The sequence below is a fragment of the Erythrolamprus reginae genome, chromosome 10 (assembly GCF_031021105.1).
Source record: "Erythrolamprus reginae isolate rEryReg1 chromosome 10, rEryReg1.hap1, whole genome shotgun sequence".
Taxonomy (NCBI): domain Eukaryota; kingdom Metazoa; phylum Chordata; class Lepidosauria; order Squamata; family Dipsadidae; genus Erythrolamprus; species Erythrolamprus reginae.
In genome coordinates, this window is record NC_091959.1 from 4,945,504 (window position 1) to 4,970,682 (window position 25,179).

Below are 25,179 nucleotides of genomic sequence, written 5' to 3' on the forward strand. Positions count from 1 at the left end.
ATAAAAAAATAAAAAAAATAAAAAAATAAAAATTCTATTCTATTCTACTCTACTCTATTTCTAGTACGGTTAAATGAACCCTGGGAGTTGGATTTGCACAACACCACAAATTGCACAACACACCCGGCAATTCTATTTTGGCCTGGTGATGTATGCAAATACTGTAAATGTTTCACGGGAAAACTTCACAGCCCAATCCAGAGATCAAGCAACGCTGCAAATCATTTCCTAAATTAAAATTTATACACCAGGCAACTATGAATAAAGTCTCTGTCTCTCTCAACGCTTTCATGCAAAGGGAAATAAAAATACGATAAACCTCTTTGTGTGCCCATTGCTGAATTTGTCTTGCCTCTGTTTGATACATCAGCTAATTGTTTCTGTTTAGATTTCGGCTAAATCAACAAACCTGCCTTAGCAGAGCCATCATGGACCTATCAACTCAAAATTAAATCCCAAGCAATAAGTAGGACTTACAAGGAAGGGAACATTTTATACTCTGTAACCTTTTAAAATAAAGCAAACAGAAGAAGCAAGGAAATTTTGGAACCCAATTCAGATCTGGATGGAAGAAATATTAGGTTATAAATTAGAGTGGAAACCTGAAATGTATTTGCTAGGAATAATTAGAGGACAACCCAGTAAAGAAAATTATTATCTAATAATCCATACATTAACTGCAGCAAGATTGGCATTTGCGCAAATCTGGAAGCAAGAAAAGACGCCAAATGAAGAGATGGTAATTAAAAATATATTAGACTGCGCTAAATTGAGCAAATCAACTTACGAAATGCAAAAACAACAAAATAAAAACTACTACAGAGTATGGGAAAAATTGTACAACTGGATCGAGAGAGAAAAGAGAAACTAGCAGTAAAAGACTATTATGTACAGTAAATGGAATTGTAAAAAAATCAATGTGTTTTATGTATATAGGGAAATGTAAATGTTAAATGTCTGTGTGTTGGTTTGTCAAAAAAACTAAATAAAAATCTTTAAAAAAAATAAAATAAAATAAAGCAAACAGGTCTCAAAGTTTGTTTCCCCTGAGCAACTTAGAACTAAGGAGAAATTTCCTGACAGTCAGAATGGTTGATCAGTGGAACAGCTTGCCACCAGAAGTTGTGAGTGCCCCAACACTGGAAGTTTTCAAGAAGCTGTTGGATAACCATCGGTCTGAAGTAGTGTAGGGTTTCCTGCCTAAGCAGGGGGTTGGGCTAGAACAGTGATTTTCAACCTTTTTTGAGCTGCGGCACATTTTTTACATTTTAAAATCCTGGGGCACACCATCAATCAAAATGACACCCTAAGACACTTTCCTCTCTTTTTCCATCCCTGTCTCCTCCCCACCCTTGTGTGTGTGTGTGTGTGTGTATATACACACTCTTGAACCATTTCCAAAAACAGGTGAGGGCTGGTTTTTTTTTTACTCTTATTCTTTGGGTGCTTTTTATCATATGCTTTAAATCAAGAGTCACTTCTCTGTCTCTTTTGTTTCTCTCTCTTGCCTCTCATTCTCTGTCTCAATCATTTTCTTATTTCTCTTTTTTTCGTCTCCTTTTTGCTCATTTATCTCTCTCTCTTTCTTTCTCTTTCTCTCTTTCTTTTTCTTTCTCTCTTTCTTTCTCTCTGACACTTGCTTTCTCTCTCTCACTTTTCTTTCTCTCTCTTGCTTTCTCTCTCTCACACTCTTTTTCTATCTCTTTCTCTCTCTCTCTCTCTTGCTTTCTTTCTCTCTTTCTCTCTCTCACTCTCTCTCTCTCTCTCAGCAAAAAGTTGCGAGACTGGAACCTGAGCTTCCTTTTTCGCGGCACACCTGACGATGTCTCGCGGAACACTAGTGTGCCACGGCACACTGGTTGAAAAACACTGGGCTAGAAGACCTCCAAGAATAGAAGAGAAGAGAAGATAAAAGAATTCTTTATTGGCCAAGTATGATTGGACACACAAGGATTGGACACACAATTTGTCCCACAGAGTCGGCCTTCTCCGGGTCCCGTCAACTAAACAATGTCGTTTGGCGGGACCCAGGGGAAGAGCCTTCTCTGTGGCGGCCCCGACCCTCTGGAATCAGCTCCCCCCCAGAGATTAGAACTGCCCCCACCCTCCTCGCCTTTCGTAAACTCCTTAAAACCCACCTTTGCCGTCAGGCATGGGGGAATTGAAACATCTCCCCCAGGCCTATACAGTTACGTATGGTATGCTTGTGTGTATGTTTGCTTTTAATAATGGGGCTTTTAGTGTTTCTTTTAAATTATTAGATTTGTTATATATTGTTTATTATTGCTGTGAGCCGCCCCGAGTCTGCGGAGAGGGGCGGCATACAAATCTAATAGATAGATAGATAGATAGATAGATAGATAGATAGATAGATAGATAGATAGATAAAGAGATAGATAGATAAAGAGATAAATAGATAAATTTGTCTTTGGTGCAGATTCTCTCAGTGTACATAAAGGAAAATATATACTTGTCAAGACAAGTGGGTGTGCATTGGATAAAACAGCTATCATTTGGGGCTAGAATAGCCCAGGATTGTGCAAAATGGCAACTTTAAAAGCTATGACGGCGTTGATATTTCACCTCCTGCATTTCTGTTTGACCCATCTCTCATGATTTAAGGCTTTTTAACCTATAGAGGCCCCAAAATTGGTGGATCTTTTACTTGGCTGAAGGTTCCTTTGTCTTTTGGTCCAATTGAAATGGATCTCATTCAGATGGGAATAAAAATAAATAAACAGGGATTGAATCTGGTCACTGCCTGAAGTTTGGGACCAGCAGTGGACCTACCTGGCTACTTGTACCCATGGCAGATATGCCTAGTGATTGAGGCAACATGAAGCCTGGTTCCATCCCATTCCTCCAAGAGAGAAATTGATGGGTGTTGCGATACACGCTATAGTTTATGGAATGCTAAGCTTGGATGTTGTCCATGGATTGTAGACACACAAATTCCCCATCCTTATTTATCTACCTGACTGACCATTGATCATGGGCCATTAGGTGGCCTTTCACCCCTAGCTACCTCATGGATTTGGAGCTGGGATGGTGCAGGCTTCTTCAGCTAACTGCTAGCTGTAGTTCAGCAAGTTCAAACCTCACCACCGGCTCAAGGTTGACTGAGCCTTCCTTCAGAGGTGGGTCAAATGAGGACCCAGAGGGTTGGGGGCAATGGGCTGATTCTGTAAACCACTTAGAGAGGCACCTAAAAAGCACTATGAAGCAGTATATAAATGTAAATGTTATAATGATCCATGATGATCTATGCCTAACCTGATTCTTTCGGATCTTCCAATGGTGATCCCACCCTACTAGAACTGAATCCTGAAGTCAATTCCCGACATTTCTTGGATATATTTTACTATGAGTATATCTTCTATAACCTTCATTATGTATTTTATTTATTATTATTATTATTATTATTATTATTATTATTATTATTATTATTATTGTATAATTTTTATTTTGTCCAATACACAATGAGGGTTTAGGAATAGGAGATATAGGAGAGCAATAGGACAGGGGACGGAAGGCACTCTAGTGCACTTGTAGTCGCCCCTTACTGACCTCTTATGAATCTGGATAGGTCAACAGTAGATAATCTAAGAGTAAAGTGTTGGGGGTTTGGAGATGACACTATGGAGTCTGGTAATGAGTTCCACGCTTGGACAACTCGGTTACTGAAGTCAAATTTTTTATAGTCAAGTTTGGAGCGGTTAATATTAAGTTTAAATCTGTTGTGTGCTCTTGTGTTGTTGTGCCCACTAAAACCCTCATTGTGTATTGGACAAAATCAATCAATCACTCAATCAAATAAATCTGTAGTAGCAGCAACCCGCCGGCATTGCAAAGGGGTGGAGGAGGGGGTGGAGGAGGAAGGGGGCAGGCTGACCTGCCAAGGCTGTTGTGCAAAGGAGGGAGGGCCAGGAGGAGGAGGAGGGAGGGCTGGCGAGGCTTTCCCGCCCCGACGCGCAGGGAAAAACTTCTGGCGGCTCCTCGGCCTCCCGGTTGCCATTGGCTGGGCGTTCCCCGGGCCCCGTCCGGCTCCTCCTCTCCCCCTCCCGCCCTGGCGATTGCGAGCAGGCGAAGGAGGAGCCCCCACGCCGCCCTCGCCGCTCCGGATCGAGCTGGCGGGACTCGCCGGGCGCAGGGGCTAAGCAAAGCGCGGGGCGTCGCGGTGGAGAGCGGAGCGGACGCCGGGTCGTGGAGCAGACGGAGTCCGGACTTGGGAAGGAAGGAAGGAAGGAAAGAAAGAAAGAAGAAAGTAAAGAAAGAAGGAAAGAAAGAAAAAAGGAAGGAAGGAAAGAAGGAAGGAAGGAAGGAGAGAGCGCTCCGGACCCTCCCCAAACCGGCGCGCCACCTTTGCAAACTCTCCGCCCCGGCGAAGAGGCTCCGTCTGGGAAAGAAGATGCGGCGGCGGCGAGGGCTGCGGGAGCCGGAGGTGAGAAGAAGAGAAAGGGAGGGAGAGAGGGATGGAAAGAGGGAAGGAGAGAGAGAGAAGAAGGGAGGAAGAGGGAGGGAGAAAAAGAAGGAAGGGGGGAGAAGGAGGGAGGGAGGGAAGAAGGGAGAGAAGGGGGGAAGGGAGAGAAAGGGAGAGAGAGAGAAAGAAAGGGAGGGAAGGAAAAAGAAGGAAGGGGGGAAAAGAGGGAGGGGGAGGGAAGAAGGGGAGGAAGAGAGGGAAAAGAAGGAAGGAAAAAGGGAAGGAGGGAAAGAGAAAGGGAGGGAGAGAGAGGGATCGTTACGCGAAGGAAGGAGGGAGGGAGGGGAAAGAGAGAGGAGGAGGACTACACTCTCCATCGTTCGCAGCCAGGCTGTTCCCACCGGATGGGGTGCTGGGCCCGATCCGGAGCGCGCCTGGAAGGCTGCCTCCGCTTCGCACGTGACGGCCAGGGAGGAAAAAAAAAAAGCCAGAGGCGTGTTTACACGGAAGTCGGACTCGCGGGCTTTTCGGAGGTGTGTGTGAGTGTGAAGGGGGGAGGGGAGGACCGCCCCTCCCCACATCCCGACCATTGGAAAGCTCCGGATCGTTACGCGATTTAGGATCCTCAATGGATCAATTGCGCTTCTGATTTGCTGCGGCTGTTTTATTTGAAAAGAAAAAAAAGTTTCTTCCAAACTCCCGAAAAAGGCGGCGGCGGCGGGGGGGGGGGGGGTCCCCGAGTTTGGAATTCCGCGGGGTCTCCTCTCCGGTAGATTTGCAAAGAAGGAGAGGGAGGAGCAGCCCTTCTTCTCCCTCCCTTTCCCTCCAAAGTGGGACATCCTCTAGCTCGGTTGGACTTCGGTTCCCATGCTCCCCTGCCCTTGTCGGTGGGAACAGGAGGTTTGATCCGCACCGGGCCTGTGTCGAAAGAGATGCGGTTGGATAAGCTTTGTGGTTGCATCATTTTTGCTGGGGAGGGGGGGAGAAGGAGGAGGAGGAGGAGGAGGAGAGGGAGAGAAAGGTAACCGACAGTATCCAGGTGTTGTTCTTTCTGCAGAGAAGGGGGGGGGGCTGTTTGGGTGGTGGCTAACACCAAGATAAACATACAGTATATATTTTTTTAAAAAGACCAAAAATAATCCTGTTTAGTCTAGGAAGGGTGGAATTTTTGGAAGGCAAAGGACTGGAAGTTATTTTTTGTGGTGGTGGTGGATGGGTGGGATGGACACCCCCCAAAAAACCCATGTTTTCCAACTGCCCCACTTTCTCCTCCACTTTGGGGGCTACTAGCTGGCTTTAAACCAGGATCCTTTCCGAAAGAGCTGCCTAGATAGTGGGAGGGTGGTGGTGGTGACAGAGTAAGAAGAAAACATTTACTTCCCCAAATGTGCTCAAATTTGGATGCCAAGCTCCTGGTTTGCAAAGCACTTCTGGATGCCCTGTTAAAAGTCAGGGTTTTGCTTGTGTTTTTTCAACAACAACAACAAAACAACAACAACACAAGAACAAGGGGACACAATCTGAAGTTAGTTGGGGGAAAGATCAAAAGCAACGTGAGAAAATATTATTTCACTGAAAGAGTAGTAGATCCTTGGAACAAACTCCCAGCAGACGTGATTGGTAAATCCACAGTAACTGAATTTAAACATGCCTGGGATAAACATAGATCCATTGTAAGATAAAATACAGGAAATAGTATAAGGGCAGACCAGATGGACCATGAGGTCTTTTTCTGCCGTCAGTCTTCTATGTTTCTATGAAGCAACCAACATAAAAAACCAGGGCTGCCTTTTTAAATCCAAGCGGATTTTACCTTCTGCATTTATTATTATTATTTTTTTTACAAAAGGAGACGAATATTCAATCTGGGTCAGCAGGGCACAGAGGTTTTGTCTTCTGAGCTTTTTCGGACTCCTGGTGGAGCCTCCATCCTCAGGGGTAGTCTCTCTGCATTTATTGCGGCTGGATTTTGCTGCCTTAGCTAACCTCGGTGGACAAGAGTTTGGTTTTTTCTCCTGCCTGCGAGGACAACATTATTTAAACGAGTGGTTTTGAAATCTCCCCGCTGGGGTTTTGCTCTGTTGAAACGAGTTTGCAATTTTTAAGAACTGTTGAAAGGAGTTTGAGATTTTTAAGAAGAGACTTTAGACTTGTCTGGGGTGGTATAGGTTAGACTAGAAGACCTCCAAGGCCCCTTTTCTCACTTGTGTTCTATTTCTTTTTTATATGTCCCCTGAGATGGGTTGGAAGGCTACAAAAAGCGGCCTTGACTCATTTAGAGATTGTGTGTGTGTTTGAGAGAGAGATATTTGCTTTTAATCTGGATTGAGGTTTTTTAGTTATAAACAAACCACGTATAAACAAGATGTACAAAAATACATGAAATACAAACAGATAAAGTAAATGCTGTCCACTTTTGCAACTACAGTGTTCCCTCAATTTTCGTGGGGGATGCGTTCCGAGACCGCCCGCGAAAGTCGAATTTCCGCGAAGTAGAGATGCGGAAGTAAATACACTATTTTTGGCTATGAACAGTATCACAAGCCTTCCCTTAACACTTTAAACCCCTAAATTGCAATTTCCCATTCCCTTAACCATTTAGATTATTACTCACTATGTTTATTTATTAAAGTTTATTAAAAAAATATTTATTAAAGGCAGACGAAAATTTGGCGATGTCATATGACGTCATTGGGTGGGAAAAACCGTGGTATAGGGAAAAAAACTGCGAAGTATGTTTTAATTAATATTTTTGAAAAACCGTGGTATAGACTTTCTGTGAAGTTCGAACCCGCGAAAATCGAGGGAACACTGTATTTCATTTCCAGATATATTTACACTTCACAATATAGAAACATAGAAGACTGACGGCAGAAAAAGACCTCATGGTCCATCTAGTCTGCCCTTATACTACTTTTTGTATTTTATCTTAGGATGGATCTATGTTTATCCCAGGCATGTTTCAATTCAGTGACTGTGGATTGACCAACCACGTCTGCTGGAAGTTTGTTCCAAGGATCTACTACTCTTTCAGTCAAATAATATTTTCTCATGTTGCTTTTGATCTTTTTGATATTACTTCTAGTTTTACACACACACACCCATATTTCTCTACCCTACCTCTATGTTATTTACTGCACTGCTCTATACAAAATAAATAAATAAAGGGAACACTTAAACAACACAATATAACTCCAAGTGAATCAAACTTCTGTGAAGTCAAACTGTCCACTTAGGAAGCAACACTGATTGACCATCAACTTCACCCACTGTTGTGCACATTCAACTTTGTAACAGAACAAAGTATTCCAGGAGAATATTTCATTCATTCTGATCTGGGCTGGGTTCTTGGAGTGTTCCCTTTATTTTATTTTTTTGAGCACTATATTTTCATTACATGTGTTGATCGCATTTTAACAATTGTTCCTTGTTTATTTAACTGGTTTTCTAATTTCTAACCAATTGTAAAAGTTTTCCCATACGGTTAAAAAAAAAATCTCTTCCTGGTTTGTTTTGCAATTCATTAGTAAGCCTGGTCATTTCAGACCAATCCATTGTTTTATGAATTATTAGAGATTTATAGGTGGGGTGTGTTTATTTGTACACGCGTGAGTGCGTGTTTAGGTCTCCGGGGACTTGTGGCCTGCTGTGCTCTTAAAAGGAGACATTTTCCCCTGTAGAGATGTGAGCAGTAGCTAAGCAATGTTTGCGGTAACTATAGAGCTTGGGTACACAAAAGGTGATGTGTGTGTGTGTGTGCGTGGAGGTTGCGCTGGGTGCTTGTGTGTGGAAATTGTAGGAAATGCCGCTGCTGTGAGCGAGCGAGTGCTGATTGGATAGCAGGCTGACCATCTTTGGCACTGATTGGTTGCAGTTGCTCTGAAAAGCCCAATCCTGTTAAGCAAGGGGGGCTACGTGGCAACTTTAAGACTTGGTGGACTTCAACTCCCAGAATTTCCCCAACCTGGTGGAATTCTGGGAATTGAAGTCCACCAAGTCTTAAAAGTTGCCAGGGTTTGGATAGAGTGAATGGTAATGAATATTTTTAATAATATTAGAACTTTTGGCTTTTTAAATTATAGTAATTGGACCTAGGTGTATTGTCATGTTTTCTTTCATATGTTGTGAGCCGCCCCGAGTCCTCGGAGATACAAATCCAAATAATAATAATGATAATAATTAATAATAATAATAATAACAACAACAACAACAAAACAACAAAACAACAACAACAACAAACAACTATAATGACAACAACAACAAAACAACAACAACAACAACAACAACAATAATAATAATAATAATGCCTGCTATAAAAAATCAAGAATAAACATAGAAACATAGAAGATTGACAGCCGAAAAAGACCTCCTGGTTCATCTAGTCTGCCCTTATACTATTTCCTGTATTTTATCTTAGGATGGATCTATGTTTATCCCAGGCATGTTTACATTCAGTTCCACGTCTGCTGGAAGTTTGTTCCAAGCATCTACTACTACTCTTTCGGTCAAATAATATTTTCTCATGTTGCTTTTGATCTTTCCCCCAACTAACTTCAGATTGTGTCCCCTTGTTCTTGTGTTCACTTTCCTATTGAAAACACTTCCCTCCTGGACCTTATTTAACCCTTTAACATATTTAAATGTTTCGATCATGTCCCCCCTTTCCCTCCTGTCCTCCAGACTATATAGATCGAGTTCATGAAGTCTTTCCTGATACGTTTTATACTTAAGACCTTCCACCATTTTTGTAGCCCGTCTTTGGACCCGTTCAATTTTATCCATATGGTTTTGTATGTGAGGTCAGCCAATCATCCCTTGATTCTTTATAGGTTTCTTGTCTCATTTCAAATCCCAGTTGTTCAGATTGTTTCGGCTTTTTTCTTTTTAATGCATCTGGGACATGGATCCGTGTTCTCTTGGGTGTATTTTGTCATGAGTAGACCTCCCTGGCTTCAGTAGGCTAGGACTTACACTCTGGGGAGAGGGGGAAAATAAAACTTTTTGGATGTCCCCTTTAAGGCCATGTTGGCATTTTGTAGTGCCCCTATTTAAGTTGGGAAGAGATGGCAAAAGTTAACATATTTGCCCTTTGCTCTTTCTTTGGTTATTTATTACTCTGGTGCGGCTCTGTGATTTTTATATAATACCAGCCATGCACAATGCATATACGCAGTGCATTTAAAATCTGCTAGAAAACCTGTCCAAAAAACACCCCCCATGCAGCAATATATGTGGAAGAAACATTTCTTTAAATTCAGTTTCAGGGAATTATATAGTACTGCTCAAAAAAATAAAGGGAACACTCAAATTTTAACACATTCTGGATCTGAATGGATGAAATATTCTCATTGAATACTTTGTTCTGTACAAAGTTGAATGTGCACAACAGCAGGTGAAATTGACTGTCCATCAGTTTTGCTTCCTAAGTGGACAGTTTGATTTCACAAGAAGTTTGATTTACTTGGAGTTATATTGTGTTTGTTTGTTTGTTTGTTGATTGATTGATTGACTGGATTTGTATGCCGCCCCTCTCCGTGGACTCGGGGCGGCTAACAACAGTGACAAAAACAGAATGTAAAAATCCAATACTAAAATATCTAAAAACCCTTGTTATAAAACCAATCATACATACAAACATACCATGCCTAAATTCCAGAAGCCTATGGGAAAGATTATCTTAGTTCCCCCATGCCTGGCGGCAGAGGTGGGTTTTGAGGAGCTTACTAAAGGCGAGGAGGGTGGGGGCAATTCTGATCTCTGGGGGGAGTTGGTTCCAGAGGGTCGGGCCCGCCACAGAGAAGGCTCTTCCCCTGGGCCCCGCCAACCGACCTTGTTTAGTTGACGGGACCCAGAGAAGGCCAACTCTGTGGGACCTAACTGGTCACTGGGATTCGTGCGGCAGAAGGCGGTCCCTGAGATAATCTGGCCCGGTGCCATGAAGGGCTTTATAGGTCATAACCAACACTTTGAATTGTGACCGGAAACTGATCGGCAACCAATGCAGACTGCGGAGTGTTGGTGTAACATGGGCATACCTAGGGAAGCCCATGATTGCTCTCGCAGCTGCATTCTGCACGATCTGAAGTTTCCGAACACTTTTCAAAGGTAGCCCCATGTAGAGAGCGTTACAGTAGTCGAGCCTCAAGGTGATGAGGGCATGAGTGACTGTGAGCAGTGACTCCCGGTCCAAATAGGGCCGCAACTGTTGCACCAGGCGAACCTGGGCAAATGCCCCCCTTGCCACAGCTGAAAGATGGTTCTCTAATGTGAGCTGTGGATCGAGGAGGACGCCCAAGTTGCGGACCCCCTCTAAATACTTCGTTCTGTACAAAGTTGAATGTGCACAACAGCAAGTGAAATTGATTGTCCATCAGTGTTGCTTCCTAAGTGGACAGTTTGATTTCACAAGAAGTTTGATTTACTTGGAGTTATGTTGTGTTGTTTCAGTGTTCTCTTTATTTTTTTGAGCAGTATATTATACATTCTAAAGTGAGTTTTATCTGCAACCGTCTGCATGTTTTATGCAATATCCAGGCCTCGTTTCCTGTTGAATGAGGCAAAAGGGAGAGAAAATAAAGAATAATCCCTTTTTTAATTGCAGATAGTCCTCCTTTGTTTTGTGACCATTCAAATTTAGAACGGCATTGAAAAAAAAAGTGATTTATTTATTTATTATTTATTTATTACTTAGATTTGTATGCCGCCCCTCTCCGAAGACTCGGGGCGGCTCACAACATGTAAAAAACAAATCATAAGCAATCAGACAGATTTAAAATATTTAAATATTTAAAAAACCCCATATGCTAACAGTCACACACACAGACATACCATGCATAAATTAAACGTGCCCGGGGGAGATGTTTCAGTTCCCCCATGCCTGACGGCAAAGGTGGGTTTTAAGGAGTTTACGGAAGGCAGGAAGAGTAGGGGCAGTTCTAATCTCCGGGGGGAGTTGGTTCCAGAGGGCCGGGGCCGCCACAGAGAAGGCTCTTCCCCTGGGGCCCGCCAACCGACATTGTTTAGTTGACGGGACCCGGAGAAGGCCCACTCTGTGGGACCTAATCGGTCGCTGGGATTCGTGCGGCAGGAGGCGGTCTCGGAGATATTCTGGTCCGATGCCATGAAGGGCTTTAAAGGTCATAACCAACACTTTGAATTGTGACCGGAAATTGATCGGCAACCAATGCAGACTGCGGAGTGATGGTGAAACATGGGCATACCTAGGTAGGCCCATGACTGCTCTCGCAGCTGCATTTTGCACGATCTGAAGTTTCCGAACACTTTTCAAAGGTAGCCCCATGTAGAGAGCATTACAGTAGTCGAATCTCGAGGTGATGAGGGCATGAGTGACTGTGAGCAATGAGTCCCGGTCCAGATAGGGCCGCAACTGGTGCACCAGGCGAACCTGGGCAAACGCCCCCCTCGCCACAGCTGAAAGATGTTGTTCTAATGTGAGCTGTGGATCGAGGAGGACGCCCAAGTTGCGGACCCTCTCTGAGGGGGTCAATAATTCCCCCCCCAGGGTGATGGACGGACAGATGGGATTGTCCTTGGGAGGCAGAACCCACAGCCACTCCGTCTTATCCGGGTTGAGCTTGAGTCTGTTGACACCCATCCAGGCCCCAACAGCCTCCAGGCACCGGCACATCACTTCCACCGCTTCGTTGACTGGGCATGGGGTGGAGATGTAAAGCTGGGTATCATCCGCATATTGATGATACCTCACCCCATGTCCTTGGATGATCTCGCCCAGCGGTTTCATGTAGATGTTGAATAGCAGGGGGGAGAGGACCGACCCCTGAGGCACCCCACAAGGGAGAAACCTAGGAGTCGACCTCTGGCCCCCCACTAACACCGACTGCGACCGGCCAGAGAGGTAGGAGGAGAACCACTGAAGGACAGTGCCTCCCACTCCCAACCCCTCCAGCCGGTGCAGAAGGATACCATGGTCGATGGTATCGAAAGCCGCTGAGAGGTCAAGGAGCACCAGGACAGAGGATAAACCCCTGTCCCGGGCCCGCCAGAGATCATCCATCAACGCGACCAAAGCGGTTTCCGTGCTGTAACCGGCCCTGAAACCCGACTGCCGGGGACCTAGATAATCGGCTTCTTCCAAGGACCGCTGGAGCTGGAGTGCCACCACCTTCTCGACAACCTTCCCCATAAAGGGAAGGTTGGAGACTGGACGATAGTTGTTAAGTACGGCTGGGTCCAGAGAGGGCTTCTTGAGGAGGGGGCGCACAAGCGCTTCTTTATAGAGTGATGGAAAAACTCCCCTCCCCAAGGAAGCGTTGGTAATCTCCTGGGCCCAGCTCCGTGTCACCTCCCTGCTGGCCGAAACCAACCAGGAGGGACACGGATCCAGTAAACAGGTGGCGGAACTCACAGCTCCGATGGCCTTGTCCACTTCATCAGGTGTCACCAGATCAAACTCTTCCCAGACAGGTGGACAAGTACGTGCCCCAGTCACCTCGACTGACTCGTTGTCAGTCGACTCTGTTACACAATTGGAGTCGAGATCGGCCCGGATCCGAGCGACTTTATCAGCGAAAAACGTGTTAAAATCCTCGGCACTACTCTGTAAGGGCTCCCCAACTCCCCCCTGGTTGAGAAGGGAGCGGGTCACCCTAAACAGAGCGGCCGGGCGGGATTCCGCTGATGCAATCAAGGCGGCATGGTACGCGCATCTTGCCGCCTTGAGCGCCACTTTGTAAGTCTTAATAAAAGCTCTTACAAGTGTTCGATCGGATTCAGACCTACTCTTCCTCCATCGCTTCTCTAGACGTCTCTTTTGGCGTTTCAACTCCCGGAGCTCCTCGTTGAACCATGGGGCTCTACGGGGTCTAGCGCCATGGAGAGGTCGCAAAGGCGCAATCCGGTCAAGAGCCCCCGCTGCAGCCCTGTTCCAGGCCTCCGCGAGAGACTCCGCCGAACTGTGGACGAGTGCCTCTGGAATAACCCCAAGCGCCGTCTGAAAGCCCTCTGGGTCCATCAGGCGCCTGGGGCGGAACATCTTCATTGGTTCCGCCTCCCTGCGGGGGAGGATTGGAGCCAGGAAGTCAAGCCGTAGTAGAAATTATAACCAATCCTTGCACTTATGACCGACAGCAATAATCTCCCCGGTCAAAAATTGATACACAATTTAGGCAATTTTTCATCAGGTATGGATTTATGACGATTGCAAGTGATTTTTTCATTTGAAACCTTTCCAGCTGGCTTCTGACAAGCAAAGTCAACGGGGCAAAGCAGATTTGCCTCGTGATACCTGATTCACATAACGGCGGTGATTAGTTTAAGGACCATGGCAAAAAAAGGTTAGTACAGTGGTACCTCTGCTTACGCACTTAATTCGTTCCGTGATCAGGTTCTTCAACAAAGTTTGTGAGAAGAAGCAATTTCTCCCAAAGGAATCAATGTAAAAGCAATTAATGTGTGCAATTGGGGAAACCACAGGGAGGTTGGAGGCCCTGTTTCTTCCCAGGAGATTCCTAGAGAGGCCCCACGGAGGCTTCTCCCCTCCTTTTCCAGCCCTGTTTCCTCCCAGGAGATTCCTAGAGAGGACCCATGGAGGCTTCTCCCTGCCTTTTCTGGCCCTGTTTCCTCCCAGGAAATTCCTAGAGAGGACCCATGGAGGCTTCTTCCTCCCATTTCTGGCCCTGTTTCCTCCCAGGATATTCTTACAGAGGCCCCACAGAGGCTTCTCCCCACCTTTTCCGGCCCTGTTTCCTCCCAGGAGATTCCTAGAGAGGCTCCATGGAGGCTTCTCCCTGCCTTTTCCGGCCCTGTTTCCTCCCAGGAGATTCCTAGAGAGGCCCCATGGAGGCTTCTCCCTGCCTTTTCCGGCCCTGTTTCCTCCCAGGAGATTCCTAGAGAGGCCCCACGGAGGCTTCTCCCTGCCTTTTCCGGTTACAGTTTCAGAGGCTCAGGTTTGTAAGTGGAAAATGGTTCTTGAGAAGAGGCAAACAAATCTTGAACGCCTGGTTCTTATCTAGAAAAGTTCGTAAGTAAAGGCATTTTTATGTAGAGGTGCCACTGTAATATCAGACATGACTCACTTAGCAGAACTGCCTTGGGAATTCTGATCCCAATTGGGTCGTTAATTCGAGGACTACCTGCAAATGAAATTAAGCGGGGAAGGATTCGTATAGCAAGGGTCCCGAGCCACCCACACAGTTTGAGTTTCTATTTTCCCCAGGATCTTTGGCTACTAGGTCAGCATTTCAACTCCTGAAGTCTTTAAGATGTCAAAGTCATAAATTCCTTGCAAAGAGGCCTCTGGAAAGTGAGGCAACGTGGTCGAGCACAAGGTACCAACATCTCCATATGTGGGAGTCTGTCTTTGCCAAGATTAATCTCTTCCAGGAATGTATTCCTTTCTACCTTTCACAACAAATTTAAATTAAGGATCGATGAAAGATCATAAAGACGAATACTGTATTTGTCTACGACTTTTCCTTCTACTTTTTCCTTGTTTCTCCCTGCTCTGTATTTATTCTCAATGGAGATTATATATTGCTCAAAAAATAATAATAAAGGGGACGCTCAAATAACACATCCTAGGATCAGAATGAATGAAATATTCTCGTGGAATACTTTGTTCTGCACAAAATGGAATGTGCACAACAGCAGGTGAAATTGATTATCAATCGGTGTCGCTTCCTAAGTGGGCAGTTTGATTTCACAGAAGTTTGATTTACTGGGAGATCAATGATGTACACCAAAACAAAGGAGATAAATAATTAAGAATGTTGATTAAGAATTTGGCAATTGATACTATATAGTATTGCCTAGGGGAAGAGCCTTCTCTGTGGTGGCCCCAGCCCTCTGGAATCAGCTCGGTCCAGAGATTCGAACTGCCCCCACCCTCCTTGCCTTTCGCAAGATCCTTAAGACCCATCTATGTTGCCAGGCATGGGGCAGCTAGTACATGCCCCACCCCCCCACTTCTGACCATTAAATGTTATGTGTGGATATGATTGTGAAATATTGATCATTTTTTAAGATAATGGGATTTTAGTCTTAGTTTTAATTATTAGATTTGTACATACAGTGTTGCCTGTACTTAAGAACGCCTCTACTTAAGAACTTTTCTAGATAAGAACTGGATGTTCAAGATTTTTTTGCCTCTTCTCAAGAACCATTTTTTACTTAGCATATGTCTGGGAAAGATAAAAGGCCTATTTAAAACATCTGGTTTAAGTCCAGATAAGGAGACATCTGGTTTAACCCTAACTACAGGAGACAACTGTTTTCACGCTAGATAAGGAAACATTTGTTTGCAATAAGCAAATGCATTCCATTCTATTGATCATGACTAAAAATTTTAATCTAAAAAAAAAAAAAACAGAGAGAGGACAATACACTCCCCAAGAGAACAATTTAAAAATATATTAGGTGTGTCTAACACTCTAGGGAATCTAGGTCTCAAGGCAATTAGATGCTGTACTTTAAAAAATACCTATGAAATCCTCATAAATTAGCTAACAGTCACACTGGGAAATCGGAACCTTGGAGGTTTTGGGTAGCCAAATTCAGAATTTGTGAATTCGTTAGCATCTTTTCAGATTGATGAGCTCCTGATTAAGAGAGAATATAGAGAACCAGCCCAAGTACTGTGTTCAGTTCTGGAGACCTCATCTACAAAAGGATATTGATAAAATTGAACGGGTCCAAAGACGGGCTACAAGAATGGTGGAAGGTCTTAAGCATAAAACGTATCAGGAAAGACTTCATGAACTCCATCTGTATAGTCTGGAGGACAGAAGGAAAAGGGGGGACATGATTGAAACGTTTAAATATGTGAAAGGGTTAAATAAGGTCCAGGAGGGAAGTGTTTTTAATAGGAAAGTGAACACAAGAACAAGGGGACACAATCTGAAGTTAGTTGGGGGAAAGATCAAAAGCAACATGAGAAAATATTATTTTACTGAAAGAGGAGTAGATGCTTGGAATAAACTTCCAGCAGACGTGGTTGGTAAATCCACAGTAACTGAATTTAAACATGCCCGGGATAAACATAGATCCACCCTAAGATAAAATACAGGAAATAGTATAAGGGCAGACTAGACGGACCATGAGGTCTGGTTCTGGTACTCTCTGGTTATACACTGCTCAAAAAAATAAAGGGAACACTTAAAACAGCTCAGTATAACTCCAAGTAAATTAAACTTCTGTGAAATCAAACTGTCCACTTAGGAAGCAACACTGATGGACAATCAATTTCACATGCTGTTGTCAGCACATTCAACTTTGTACAGAACAAAGGATTCAGTGAGAATATTTCATTCATTCAGATCTAGGATGTGTTTTTTGAGTGTTTCCTTTATTTATTTTTCTGAGCAGTGTATTTCGAGTGGTTTGTGCCCTGCCAGTGTTGGTGGGAGTCACCTCCGTTCAAAATCAGAGAACAAAGTTTGTAATAATATAGGTTGATAATAGTCTGTGGCAGTTTTTTGCAACTTGAAGAGGGGTGTGGACTTCAGCTCCCAGAATCCCCCAGCTAGCATGTGACCTTCAAGGGCCATTTAACCCTGAGCAAAATAAAAGGAACGGGGGGAGTGAAAACATCTGACCTTCCAGATGTTGCAAAAGGACATTTTCCAGCAGCCCAACCAGCATTGCCAGCGGTGAGAGAATCTTGGGAATTGTAGTTCATTAGTTTCTTAATCCCCAGGTGGAAGGAAGGAACGAGGCATCTAAAAACCCAGCCACGTGTTGAGTATTGATCTCTTGTTGCATTGAGCAGAAATAAATCTCATTTATGGAAGTGCGTGGGTAGCAAAGCCTCCTTCCTGTTAGATTCAGGATAGGAATCCAGGAAGGATTTTCTGGAAAGTTGTTGTTTGTTTGTTGTTGTTGTTGTTGTTGTTGTTGTTGTTGTTGTTGTTCTTCTTCTTCTTCTTCTTCTTCTTCTTCTTCTTCTTCTTCTTTTCTTCTTCCTCCTCCTCTTCTTCTTCCTCTTCTTCTCTTCTTCCTCTTCTTCTTCTCTTCTTCTTTTCTTCTTCTTCTTCCTCTTCTTACTTCTCTTCTTCCTCTTTTCTCCTTCTTTTTTTCTTCTTCTTTTCTTCTTCCTCCTCTTCTTTTCTTCTTCCTCCTCCTCTTCTTCTTCCTCTTCTTCTCTTCTTCTTCTTCTTCTTCTTCTTCTTCTTCTTCTCTTCTTCTTTTCTTCTTCTTCTTCTTCCTCTTCTTACTTCTCTTCTTCCTCTTTTCTTCTTCTTCTTTTCTTCTTCCTCCTCTTCTTTTCTTCTTCTTCCTCTTTTCTTCTTCTTCTTTTCTTCTTCCTCCTCTTCTTCTCTTCTTTTTCTTCTTCTTCTTCTTCTTCTTCATCATCATCATCTTTTTCCTCCTCTTCTTCCTCTTCTCTTCCTCTTCTTCTTCTTTTTCTTCTCCTTCTCCTCCTCTTCCTCCTCCTCTTCCTCATTATTATTAATTCGACTTCTGTGCCGCCCAATCCCGAAAGAATGAGGGCGGCTAAGTTGGCGAACTTTGGTTGAGACGGGAGCGAGAGGAAATATTTTGCAGCGTTCCAGCCTGACTTTGTTGGGCTCGACGGGAGAAGCTCCTTGGTAATAAAGACTTATCACTTCCCCCACTATTTCTTCTGACTTGGCAGTTTCTGAGAAGCCAAGAAACCAAAAATAATCTCAATTACTAAGCAATTTGAAGACTTTCCCAGAAGTGGCGTGCTGAGCTTTGGGGGTGGGGGAGGGCGTGGCGGCCTGATTCTTTGGCAAGACTATTGATTTTCGGAATTATTATTGTTTGGTTAAACTTGGGAATGCTGCAAGGATGGTTCCTTTTAGCATATACTGGCAGTCCTTGATTTACAGCAGTTCATTTAATGACCTTTCAGAGATAACAGGAAAAGCAAGTAGGATGCTTGGCTGCATAGCTAGAGGTATAACAAGCAGGAAGAGGGAGATTATGATCCCGCTATATAGAGCGCTGGTGAGACCACATTTGGAATACTGTGTTCAGTTCTGGAGACCTCGCCTACAAAAAGATATTGACAAAATTGAACGGGTCCAAAGACGGGCTACAAGAATGGTGGAAGGTCTTAAGCATAAAACGTATCAGGAAAGACTTCATGAACTCAATCTGCATAGTCTGGAGGACAGAAGGAAAAGGGGGGACATGATCGAAACATTTAAATATGTCAAAGGGTTAAATAAGGTTCAGGAGGGAAGTGTTTTTAATAGGAAAGTGAACACAAGAACAAGGGGACACAATCTGAAGTTAGTTGGGGGAAAGATCAAAGCAACATGAGAAAATATTATTTCACTGAAAGAGTAGTAGATGCTTGGAACAAACTTCCAGCAGATGTGGTTGGTCAATCCACAGTCACTGAATTTAAACATGCCTGGGATAAACATATATCCATTGTAAGATAAAATACAGGAAATAGTATAAGGGCAGACTAGATGGACCATGAGGTCTTTTTCTGCCGTCAGTCTTCTATGTTTCTATGTTTCTAACAGAGGCATGAAATAAAGTGACTGTTTTGCGCAGTTACCAGCTTGGTTGTGTGATCAAAATTCCAAAAATCCAAAATTCCTCAATTGGTTTGGAGGCGGGGGCCAAAAGCCCAGAACGCTGTTGTGTCTTGTATGTGTGGTTTGGCGGCTATTGTAACATTGAAAAAATGGGTTGTAAGTAGCTTTTAGGGGTTCTGTGATAAGTTCAAAGAGGAAGAAAATCGGGGGGGAAAAGAATGTATGATGTTCTAGGATAATGTTGAATACAATAATAATAAAAATAATAAAAATTAGGGAATATGGAATATAGAATATGGATTGAATTAGATTAGAAAATAGAAAACAGATTGGATTGAATTATAATATAGAAAATAGAATAAAATATAGATTGGATTGGATTAGAATAGATCAGATTAGTTGATAGAATATAGAATGTAGAATATAGAAAATAATAGAAAATAATAGAAAATGGATTGGATTTAATAGAATAGAATAGTATTGTGTAGTGTGGTATAGTATAGAATAGAGTAGACGGGGCCTTGGAGGTCTTCTAGTCCAGTGTTTCCCAACCTTGGCAACTTGAAGATATCTGGACTTCAACTCCCAGAATTCCCCGCTGGCTGGGGAATTCTGGGAGTTGAAGTCCAAATATCTTCAAGTAGTCAAGGTTGGGAAGCACTGTTCTAGTCCAACCCTCTACTCAAGCAGGAGAACCTATGCTATTTCAGATAAGCTGTTCCACTGATGAGTTAACCTCACATTACGAAGTTTCTCCTTCATTCCTTCATTCTCCTTCAGCATCTACTACTCTTTCAGTCAAATAATATTTCATGTTGCTTCTGATCTTTCCCCCAACTAACCTCAGATTGTGCCCCCTTGTCCTTGGGTTCACTTTCCTATTGAAAACACTTCCCTCCTGAACCTTATTTAACCCTTCAGCATATTTAAATGTTTCGATCATGTCCCCCCTTTCCCTTCTGTCCTCCAGACTATACAGATTGAGTTCATGAAGTGTTTCCTGATTGGTTTTATGCTTAAGACCTTCCACCATTTTTGTAGCCCCTCTTTGATCAAACTCTTTTTGTAGGTGAGGTCTCCAGAACTGAACACAGTATTATTCCAAATGGGGTCCCACTAGCGCTCTATACAGTGGAATCACAGTCTCCCTCTTCCTGTTTGTTATACAGTGTTCCCTCGATTTTCGTGGGTTCGAACTTCGCGAATAGCCTATACCACGGTTTTTCAAAAAATATTAATTAAAAAATATTTCATGGTTTTTTTCCTATACCATGGTTTTTCCCACCCAATGACGTCATATTTCATCGCCAAACTAATAATTTTTGCAAATAAATAACAAAAAAAAAAATTATTGTTAATAAATAATTATGTTTATAAATATCAGGATCACTAAGTGTCTTATTCAATGGTTAGTACCAGTAATAATGATGAGTAAATGGTTGTTAAGGGAATGGGAAATGGTAATTTAGAGGTTTAAAGTGTTAAGGGAAGGCTTGTGATACTGTCCATAGCCAAAAATGGTGTATTTACTTCCGCATCTCTACTTCGCGGAAATTCGACTTTCGCGGGCGGTCTTGGAACGCATCCCCCGCGGAAATCGAGGGAACACTGTACCTCTAGCTATGCAGCCAAGCCATCTACTTGCTTTCCCTACCGCCTGACTGCACTGTTTATAACAATTCAATTGGGGAAGGCGCGAAGACTGATTCTTTTTCCCCCTTGTCTCCCGTTTCAGATCAACCCGAGCGACGGCTCCATTTCCTAGCCCAGCCCGTTGGCCGGAAAGCATCTACCAATGGCAGAGAAGCGGCGCCTGGAAGCCGTGAGCACCATGAGTTACAGCAAGGTCCCTCGGCTGGAGGTCGACCCAACCCAGGTCCTCCCGGTAGGTTTGTGCCAGCCGAGTAGGCCGCCTGAACTCCCCGCGGAAGACCATTACAGTTACAAAGGCTCCTATTTCACTTTCCCGCTCCAGTATCACGAAACGTCGAAAAATTTAACTCCCTGGTCGGCTACCGAGAACTATAGCCATTGTTCGGCCAGTGTGCCTGGCCACTCTCCAGGGACAGAGAAAGCTACCTGCCGGTCCGAAATGGAAGGTTTGAAAGCCCACCAAAGACTTCCAGGTTCTGAGGAGGTCAATGAATATATCACCCGTGAACGGTGGACCAGCTACGTGGGTCACACAGGGGTCATCCAGCAAGGTTGGGTCCAGGGATACCCCGCCCCACAGCTCCCCCCAAATCCTACAGCTTGCACCACCTTGGCAGCCCCCAAACCGGTTTATCGAAGCCACGTTTACGGGATGGAATCGGGCTACGGGTCCAAAAGGGCCCTGGCTTTCCAAATGCAGATGGAGAACTACTCGAAACGTTTGGAATGGCCTCCCCCGTCCTCCGTTTTGCCCACGGGCGTTGAGAGTTGTGGTTACAGCCCAGCGGGCGCCAAGAAAAACTCGGTGGCCGAGAATGGCGTGGTGCAGTTCCGACAAGGGTCCAAAGAGGGCGCTGTTCACTCGTCTGGCTTCGTGCCTTACCATAAGACATTGGGGAAATGCCAGAGGACACAGAGTGGCTCTTCCTTGGATGCCAAGTACCCCTCTGTAAGTCAGAAAAGCAACGCAGAGTCCCCAACGGGTAGCAATTCAAGAAAACACATATGGTCCAGGCTACCGTCGGCATCTCTTCCTCCTCCTCCTCCTCTCTCCAGCTTGTTGGTGAATCGCCAGGATCTGGCATACCAGGAACGATCCCCTTCGTGCTACCCCCTAGGATCGTATCCTCTGACGTCTCACGAACAGATGTTGTTGTATCATCAGAGCTACGTGCAAGCCGAAAAAACCAACTCAGTCTTCGCTTTGGCGGCCTGCAAAAGTTTTGGGTCTCCTCCAAGCCGTGAAGATGGCCAGGTGTTCCCCGGGTCCTATTTTCAGCAAACCTCTCGCAGCTGTTACCCCAGGCATCTGGAGAGCTACGTTTACCAGGCAGTGGTCCCACCGCCGTTGCCCCCTTCTGAAGAGCTTCACTCTTCAAGGGAACACGAACATGTACAGAACGTGACAACCAAGGTGGACTTTGCCCCCAAGACTCCTGTTTCTGCCTGTGCCGTGCCTGAAAAGCCTGCTCCGGCTTGTAGTCCTTGGCGCATCCGAGGTGGCCTTCCAAACTGGTGCGAGAGTAGCCGTAACACTAGAGAAGCCACCGCAAATTCTTTGAGTCTACAAGTTTTCCCTTCCGTTCATCAAGTTGACCGGCTGTCCCATGGTTACAACAGGGTTGAAAAGATGGAGGAGAACGGTTGCAAGAAGGGTTTTGTCCCGTCAGAAAAGATGACGGAGGAAGGGGAGGAATCTTCCGAGACACGGAAAAAATTATCCTTAGCGTACGAATGTAGGAAAAGGAGCATAACCCCTCACAAAAACGAAGCGGAGGGCTGCATCACGATTTCCGATAGACCGGTTGATTCCCACAACCCCTACTCCAAACCAGCCCTGCCCAAAAATGTCCCGAAGGATCCGAACGTCCAGTCTACACCTCATGGACGTTGGTCCCCAGAGGATCGCCCGAAGGGACTCCATGAACGGCGTGAAGGTCCCTTGACGTCTTCTCCTCCTATGCCTGTCATCAACAACGTCTTCAGCTTAGCTCCGTACCAAGCCTACTTAGAAGGTTCCGCCGATTTGGTGGAACTGGATGCCACTCAACGTTGTCAGGCTGGGGAGACGCCTCCCAAAAGCGGAAGCAAGAGCGTGGAAAACGGATTTGTGCCTTGGACGGGCTCTCAAAGATTGACCAAAGAATCCAGACTGGATCTGCGTAGGGAAGAAGGAACCGCTCGCAATACAATCCCCGATGTTGGAGAGGCTGACTTTAACAAAAAGAGTCTCCCAACAGGACAAGTGGGCGGAGATTATTCTGGCCCTTGGGAAAGCTCAAAGGTCAAGTTTTTGAACCCAACCGATCCTGTGTCTTGCCAACCATCCGCTGCCGATCATTCCAACGGTAGAGTCAAGAGGCTTGCTCAAGGAGACCATGTCTTGGACCTCAGCTTTAAAACAGAAGACTTGGCAGAGCGATCGGACTTTCCGCAGCTGCCCAAGAAAGCGGAGACTCCAGACATTGGTGGTCCAAAGAACCAAGGCGAAGAAATCAAGGAGAAAGCAGTCGACAGCCAAGACTCTGTCCCCCAGGCCAACGGAGAGGCCTTGGCGCTTCCCGTCAACGGGGATTCTAGAGGCAACCGTCATTTTCACAGCTCCGCGGCGTTTCTGTTCAAGAAATTCAAAGTCCTAAAAGCTCACACAGCGGAAGCTGCCTCTGGGATCAAGGATGTGTCTCTCCCCAAAGGGACTGATGCGCAAGTAACTCAGCCCAACAGCCCCTTGGTTGTGCCCAGCGTCCCCCAGCCTGTGATGTCATCTGAAACTCTGATTTTGCAGATCCAATGCTTGAATGCTAAGCTGCCCGATGTTTCGACGTTCCTGCCTCCTAGTGCCCCTCCTGGCCCACCTGCCCTTCAGGAGATGCAGGTTTTGGATCCCACGGATCCCACCACTGAAAAACCTCTTGGTCACCAGAAATACTCGCCCAGGCAATATTTCATTGTGTTGCATACCTGTGTCTGCACTATAATATCTGGCGCGGTGTCTACCTCCTCCCCTGACCAGCTCAAGGAATGGCTGGAGATGGCCGAGCCCACGGGCGAGCTGCAGGAGAAGACGGTCAGTTCCACCAAGCCCAAAAATGGTCCAAAGTTTTCTGAAGGCCCCAAGCTCTCCAAGGGCAAAGAGATCTGGTTGGCCTTTAAGGGCGTACAGGTCCTTGTCCAGAAGTTGCAAACTCAACTGGAGAGATTCATGCTCTTCAATAAGTGTCCTTTCCCACACGTCATGCGAGCTGGCGCCATCTTCATCCCCATTCACGTGGTGAAGGAGGAACTGTTCCCCAACCTTCCTGGCGTATCTGTTGACCACGTTTTGCAGGACCACAAGGTGGAACTGCGTCCTACCACCTTGTCCGAAGAGAAGGCGTTTAGGGAGTTGGACCTCAAGAGCTGTACTTCTCGGATGCTGAAGCTGCTGGCTTTGAAACAACTGCCGGACATTTACCTGGACCTCTTGACCCTTCATTGGCACGAGTGTGTCAAGCAAGAACTTGGTAAGAGCAGACAATTGGCCTTCTTTAAAAACTTAAGAATGGAACTGAATATATGCTTGTCTTGTTCTCCTTTTCCTCTCCTCTGTCTTGCAAAAAGTACAGTTATTTTCTGGGCTTTGGTCACTGCACTTTCCCACTTGCATGGACACAGCTTTGGTTGGTCTTCCCTATAGATGTGGGTAGGAAATTTACATAGGGGTCGGGGTTGATGCCTGAGATGGAATTTAGCGAATTGTACAAGGATTGGTGGGATTCTGCTTTCTAAATGGGGAGAGGACCGGGAAAAGGGATTTTAAGAGAGTAGGCCAGTGAAGCGAACCGTTTTATTCCTCGAGTGCCGAAAGAGCGCGGGGGCATTCAATGCCCAGGGAGGGCAAAAACAGTTTCTCCCCGCTCCCCAGAGGCCCTCTGGAAGCCGGAAACAGCCTGTTTCCCAACTTCTGGTGGGCCCAGTAGGCTCGTGTTTCGCCCTCCCCAGGCTCCGAAGGCTTCCCTGGAGCCGGAGGGTAAAAACACCCTCTCCCATCCTCCCGGAGGCTCTCTGGAAGCCAAAAACCCCCTCGGAGCCTCTGTGAGCCAAAAATCAGCTGGCCAGCACACACATGCACGTTGGAGATGAGTTATGGCAACAGCTCATGTGCCAGCAGATATGGCTCTGTGTGCCACTTCTGCGATTGGGGAAACCACAGGGAGGGTGGAGGCCCTGTTTCCTCCCAGGAGATTCCTAGAGAGGCCCCGCGGAGGCTTCTCCCAGCCTTTTCCAGCCCTGTTTCCTCCCGGGAGATTCCTAGAGAGCACCCACGGAGGCTTCTCCCCGCCTTTTCCGGCCCTGTTTCCTCCCAGGAGATTCCTAGAGAGCACCCACGGAGGCTTCTCCCCGCCTTTTCCGGCCCTGTTACCTCCTAGGAGATTCCTAGAGGGCCCCCACTGAGGCTTCTCCCTGCCTTTTCCGGCCCTGTTTCCTCCCAGGAGATTCCTAGAGGGCCCCCATGGAGGCTTCTCCCCGCCTTTTCCGGCCCTGTTTCCTCCCAGGAGATTCCTAGAGAGGCCCCGCGGAGGCTTCTCCCAGCCTTTTCCAGCCCTGTTTCCTCCCGGGAGATTCCTAGAGAGC

At 45.4% G+C, this 25,179-nt stretch overlaps 1 protein-coding gene across 6 annotated transcripts in view; it reads left to right on the forward strand.

The window, feature by feature from the left end:
- Positions 1-3,951: 3,951 nt before the first annotated feature.
- C10H15orf39 (chromosome 10 C15orf39 homolog) overlaps positions 3,952-25,179 on the forward strand; it is a 31,683-nt gene continuing 10,455 nt past the window's right edge. For 2 of the 6 annotated variants that reach the window (XR_011559971.1, XM_070762623.1), the window contains exons 1-2: positions 3,953-4,441; positions 20,648-24,068. Coding sequence is in view for 5 of the 6 variants with exons in the window: in XM_070762623.1 (XP_070618724.1) it covers positions 20,708-24,068 (3,361 nt within the window). In the remaining variant the exon portion in view is untranslated. Of the gene's footprint in view, positions 4,442-4,886; positions 4,954-20,647; positions 24,069-25,179 lie in introns of those variants that run through there. The other 4 variants (XM_070762621.1, XM_070762622.1, XM_070762618.1 and 1 more) reach the window with 4 other exon arrangements.